The 6,059-nt window shown below is 38.1% G+C and overlaps 1 protein-coding gene across 1 annotated transcript; it reads right to left on the bottom strand.

The window, feature by feature from the left end:
• Window positions 1-1,897: 1,897 nt before the first annotated feature.
• LOC115591579 (trace amine-associated receptor 13c-like) lies at window positions 1,898-3,200 on the bottom strand. Its single transcript, XM_030433703.1, has 2 exons — window positions 3,037-3,200; window positions 1,898-2,702 (listed from the first exon to the last, which is right to left on the bottom strand). Exons 1-2 carry the CDS (start codon window positions 3,198-3,200, stop codon window positions 1,898-1,900), a joined length of 969 nt encoding a protein of 322 aa, XP_030289563.1.
• Between the last annotated feature and the right edge of the window lie 2,859 nt (window positions 3,201-6,059).

The raw sequence follows: 6,059 nt of genomic DNA, 5'->3' as shown, positions 1-6,059 counted from the left end.
CTGCCGGGCTCCAATCCCCCTCTCAGTCCTCTGCCGGGCTCCAAGCCTCCTCTCAGTCCTCTGCCGGGCTCAAAGTCTCCTCTCAGTCCTCTGCCGGGCTCCAATCCCCCTCTCAGTCCTCTGCCGGGCTCCAAGCCTCCTCTCAGTCCTCTGCCGGGCTCCAAGCCTCCTCTCAGTCCTCTGCCGGGCTCAAAGTCTCCTCTCAGTCCTCTGCCGGGCTCAAAGTCTCCTCTCAGTCCTCTGTCTCTGCCAGGCTCCAATCCTCCTCTCAATCCTCTGCCGGGCTCCAATCCCCCTCTCAGTCCTCTGCCGGGCTCCAATCCCCCTCTCAGTCCTCTGTCTCTGCCGGACTCAAAGCCTCCTCTCAGTCCTTGAAAAGGAGTGGCTTTGACATGTTGAAGTACTTTGTTTTTGATCCAAAAAGAATGAGAAAATAAGACATAAGTGTAACTGTTTTTATGGAGAAAATATTTTATTTTGTATTGTATTTTATGTATTTTTTTGTATTTCATTTTTAATAAAAAAATTTCAGGCACAGGATTTTTTCCTGCTTCAAGCCCTGAGAATGAAATACATAAAAAACGTATTGATCTATCATTTTTATATGATGTTGATAAATGTAAAGCCATTTTATCATAGTGAGTCCAATAGGGTCAATATTGCTTACATTTTTAATGAAAGTTATCATTGTTATCATAACATTGTGCTATAAAATAGAAGTTAAGGTCTTTTGCCTTGGTATGACCGATTGTCATTTTGTGGGCAATGCTAAGGCAGAATACAGTAACTTCCGAAAAAGGGTCAAAGGTCAAATTTGAGTTAAAAAAAATTTGTAGATAGATTAATACAGGTATACACTACAAAATGTGAAAATTGAAATAGTATACCTATAACTCAATTGTCTGGACATTAAGATAACTTTAAAGTCATTTTTCTCAGTTTCACACTCTGGAGAGTTAAGGTCTTTTGCCTTAGTAGGGCAGATTAGCTCTTGATACTAAACTCGTGAAAACGACAACAAACGTCTTAGATCACGCATCCATTTCAGCTGTGTGTATCAGCCCAGCCGACCTGCAATGATGCATCGGTAATATCCTCTGTCATTATAAATGATTCAGTTTCTTACTTAGAACAAAACATCCATCACAATCACTGTGACTTTGCTGTAACGCTAGCTCTGTAGCACCGTGGGTAATATATATAGCTGGGAAATTGCAGTGTAACAGCAGCATTGGGAAATGCAGTCTTCATTCCGGCAAAACACTACCGCTTTCGTCCAGCGGGGCCGCCAAAATCAACACTAAATGAAAAGTCTGTACAGGGGCTTTATATAATTTGGTATTTGAAGATACTTTGAAATTAACAGTGGGAGGTGGTCTGAAGGGGGAAAAAGAAAAGCATGAATTTTAAAACTGAAAAACGAATTGTTTTTTCTACATGACACCTCCCATGCCTCTTAATTATGCCCAACAGTCTTGTGATGAAGTATTCATTCAGATTTTTAAATTAAAACAACCACTCCACAGCAATGTTTTTAGCATCTCATTTTGCTTTGAGCACTGATTATACCTTCAAAATGTTTTATTTTTCTGACAGAAGTCTGTAGATCAGGGTCACTACTTCTGTTACAAAATCAACACACTGACAGGATATGTTGAGGAAACTGCATGTTCAATATTTGATCACCACCAAGGGTGGAACTTCATCATCTTCACTGGGAAAGGTTGCATCAAAACAGTTGTTCTCATCCTGAAATTTTTTTTCTGTCATTTATTTAGTTCAGTATTCAGTATTTAGCTACCAAAGTAAATCGATTTACGAACATACATTTCACCATCAATTTCACTAAATTCTCCTTCATAAAATGATCATGCTAATGCACATTAATTGCTTATATCTACATTATCTTAGCCTCACAGGAGCCTGGCTGTAGTATCTGAAGGCTGACAATGACTTTAACTGATTTTCTAAACCACGGGTAGAAAAAGGCATAGATCAGAGGATTAAAACTGGAGTTACAATAGAACAGCCAAATTTGAACTGATGAAGCCACACTTGTGGTGTCCTGTCCTGCTATAGAAGAACTGTAGTATGGAAGGAGACAAAGTACAAACACAAGAAGGATAACACCAACAGTTCTAGCAGCCTTCATCTCAGAACTCTTAACAGTCATAGTATTTGATTTGAGAGCTGAAATTTGAGACCGCATAACACGTGCCTGTGACACAGCCACCACAAACACTCTCATATAGAGAACTATGATGACAGTAAGAGGGCAGAAAAAGGTGACAAACAAGTCTACTGCCCCGAAAATGTAGTTTATGACAAGAAAACACTCTTGATAGCAGGAATTCAACAAATCTATCTGTGACAAGTGATCTTTCAGTAACATGAAGTTGTAGGTAACCGAACAGAACCAACACAGAGACATACAGAATTGAACTCTCCTTGTTGTTATTATGGAAGAATAACGCAGAGGATAACAAATAGCCACATAACGGTCCACTGATATGAGCACCATGCTCCCAACAGAGGCAGACGTGAGGATGAAGCTAAAAATGTAAAAAAGAGCACATGAAATTTTATATAGAAACATACAGGATTGAAACATGATAATTTCAGGTGGCATCACTACAAGGCCCACCAACAAGTCAGACACAGCTAGAGAGAGGAGGATGAGATTGGTGGGGGTCTGGAGCTGCCTGGAGGAAGAGATAATGATTAGTGTCTCATGTTCAGTTCAAATGAGTTTACATCACAGTAGTTAGGGTGAGAATATGGACAGAATGTGGACAGTGACATTTAATTTACAGCAGCTTGAAAACCAATTTCTGCACAGCCTACATGCCAAATAAAGCATTATATCATTTAGATACAAAAACTCCTGATATCTTTGACAAATCTAACTTTTTCAAAAACACAGTCAATAGAGGTGCATAGAAGGTGTCAAAAATGAAGTTGGTGTTTGTAGCATAGAATAACCCAGAACAGTATATAATAACATCATCCATTATATTTCAAGAAAAGTGTCAGTGCCTGAAGTGGGAGATAGAGATGATGACCAACAAGTTGAGCACCACAGTGAGTACAGAGATGCAGGACAGCAGTGTTTTGATGACGATGGTTCTGGGAGTAACATCCATTGACCTGCAGGAGGTGTTGAGGGGGATACAGAGGTCAGCTGCTTTCAGTGTCTCCATGACCATCAGAGAAAGTGACTGTGGATCTGAACAGAGACCTGCTGAGGCCAAACAGCCCTCTAGTGAACTTTTTCACAAGGTGACATATTTATCTCCTTTTCCATCATCTTTCCTCTTGCCCTCTCACTCTCTCTCTCTCTCTCCTCCCCTTGCTGCTCTCCATACACTCCACAACAGTCTTCTATTACATAATTCACTCCAACACTTGATTTTTGCAACTGATTCCCATCTCTTCCATCTTGTTTTTGCTCCATATAATTATTTAAGTTATTGCTTCAACCTTTTCTTCTACACTGTAAACCCGAACATTCAAAGTAATTAAATAGATTAAGTACTGTATACTCATAGTTTTAGAAAAAGTTCTACTTACTTAATTATGTCAAGTTGGTGTAACATGTTGTTCCTTTTTGAGTAATTTTGACTAATCATTTTGATTAAATGGAACTATTTTGTGTATTTAAGTGAGCATAACTTAAAAACATCACTTAAGTACAACTTAATATAATTAAGTTATTACATGCTAAGAATGATAAAGTCCTGTTATTTCTATGGTTTCAAATAGGGATGATTTAAAAATAAGCTTAATTTATACAGCACATGCTACAATACAATAAAATCTCAAAGTGCTTCTCCAAATAAATAAAATCAGTAAAAAAAAACAGTAACAATTCGATTGGGACAAATGGTCTACAATGCATTTGACATTAGTGGAGGACAAAATGTATTTTATTTAAGCATCAGTTTACTCTAGCCTATATGTTTTTTTATTTTTACTTAAGTGTTGAGCAGCTGCAGGGATAATGTTTTATTTCGAGTTAATCTCTGATTCACCCTCTGAAGCAGAAGGCGGCGCTAATGTGCATACTACACTGATTCCTTACCGCTCTTTGAAAAAACACAGAAGAAGAAAAGTTTTAACTGCAGAGATGGTTGGCGGCTGGAAGCAACAGAAGGCAGAAAGTTCGACCTATGCGGCAGCAGTCAGGACTTACTGTAAGTTTTGAAGTTGAATATTTATTCACTTTTACTTATTTAACGCCATGGATTGTAATAAACTAAGTTTACAGCAGAGGCAAAACTCCGCTGGCCACCATGGTGCTAACTAGCTAACCAATTACAACAAATGAAATGGTCAGTTGCTAGAACTAGCGAGCTAACATTAGCCTAACCTAGGTTATAACCTAATCTTTCAGAGGATCCAAGCTCACAAACAGTATATTTTGATATGTGATGAATGTATTTCCCATCATTGCATCTCTCTCTTCCAGTTTCAAGAAGTTAAGACTTAAGAGTTGAGGAAGATATAACTGGAGATGTGATAAAGATAAATGATATGTCATCTGTTCTGTTCCATGTGTTAGTTTGTGATTAGTGTCTCTTTGTCATCCATTCAGGACAAGTTTGATGAGCTAGAGCTTGATGGTGTTGCCGTGGGCCTCCTTACTGTCATCAGTGATCATGATACAAGTCCAGTTCACTACCACCCTGTGAGAATCTCTGTCGTCACTGAAAGGAATTAGCCAGGTCGCCAAAAGCACTTTTATAGCTGATAACGAAAGCTAATTTCATTTGTGTATTATTTATTATTATTTATTATTGTTTTTGATTACTCCAATTATTTTCCTGACTATCTGATTAGTTGTTTGGTCAATATCAGAAATTTGTGAAAAATATCCAACCTTTTAAGTTCTGGAAAATGTTGACTTTTGAGTTCATCAACTCAAAAAAATTGAGGCAATCGATTGCCTCAGACATTTTAAGTTTGGAGTCACATGTTTTAAGTAAACAAACTCAATATATGTGACTAATGTGTACTTAAAAACAATGACAACACAAACTAATAAACACTGAGTTTGGTTAACATAAAAATGGTGTGGTTGTGTACTTATTTTTTTAAAGCTCCATGAACTTATTCCAGTGGTTTTGAAAACTGGAAACTTTAAGTCATATTAACTGAAAATAATTGAGTTGAGCTAAATCAGCACTTTACTGTTATCAAAAGGTACAAGTAGCAAGTCATCCAACCTTTAAGTTCTGGAGAATTTTGACTTTTGAGTTCATCAACTCAAAAAAATTGAGGCAATCGATTGCCTCAATTCTTTTGAGTTCTGGTAACTTATTTGGGTTTACAGTGTAGCCATTGTATGAATTCACATTGATAAATATAAATATAAAACGTAGAGAACTTTCAATAGAACATACTACCAAATAGTATCTTTTTTCTTTTTATTATCAGCATTACGGGGACACTGTATTTGGAAGATGTTTTTCTTAATTGTTTTAAAAGTAATATTTCAATGCTGTGAATTGCCAAACAATTGAATAGCCTGGCAAAGATAGACACCACCTATTCAGGAGTCCTGAATCCAGCTAACTACCATTTTTAATCCCTTTTAACAAAAGGACCCAAATACAGGTTGAAAAGGTTTGGTCTACTTCTTACGTAAAGAGGACGCTCATTTGAATAATACTGCCCCCAATCTGAGTATCCCTGGTAATGGAGTGGTAGCTGGTGGAAGGTCTACCATTTTTGTTCTCATAAAGAGGGATCACTAACGCTAGTTTTATGTTGGAAAAAAGAGTGAGGCAAAGCTGCTCTGGTACACATGGTACAGCAGCATACCATGCCATGGCAGAATGGGCAAGAAACTCACTGGTATGTAATTCTGTGGACAATTTTAAAGACTCTCTCTCAAAAATCTGTGAAGAAACCACCCCGGGCCGGGAGGCAGTCAGAGCTCTCATGGGGCTTGGTCAAGGCAAACGCAGGGTGGCAGATTACGCCATTAAATTCCGCACAATGGCGGTGGAAAGGGGCTGGAACTCTTTTTCCCTGTGTAATGCATTTCTTCATGGTTT

This window comes from Sparus aurata, chromosome 11 (genome assembly GCF_900880675.1).
Source record: "Sparus aurata chromosome 11, fSpaAur1.1, whole genome shotgun sequence".
Classification (NCBI taxonomy): domain Eukaryota; kingdom Metazoa; phylum Chordata; class Actinopteri; order Spariformes; family Sparidae; genus Sparus; species Sparus aurata.
This window is presented reverse-complemented; position numbering and strand designations above follow the sequence as displayed.

Coding starts and splice junctions, on each gene's coding strand:
- LOC115591579 (XM_030433703.1), bottom strand. CDS start 3,200: ATGGAGACACTGAAAGCAGCTGACCTCTGTATCCCCCTCAACACCTCC. Junction 2,703..3,036: donor ATCTCTATCTCCCACTTCAG/GCACTGACACTT, acceptor CTCTTCCTCCAG/GCAGCTCCAGACCCCCACCA.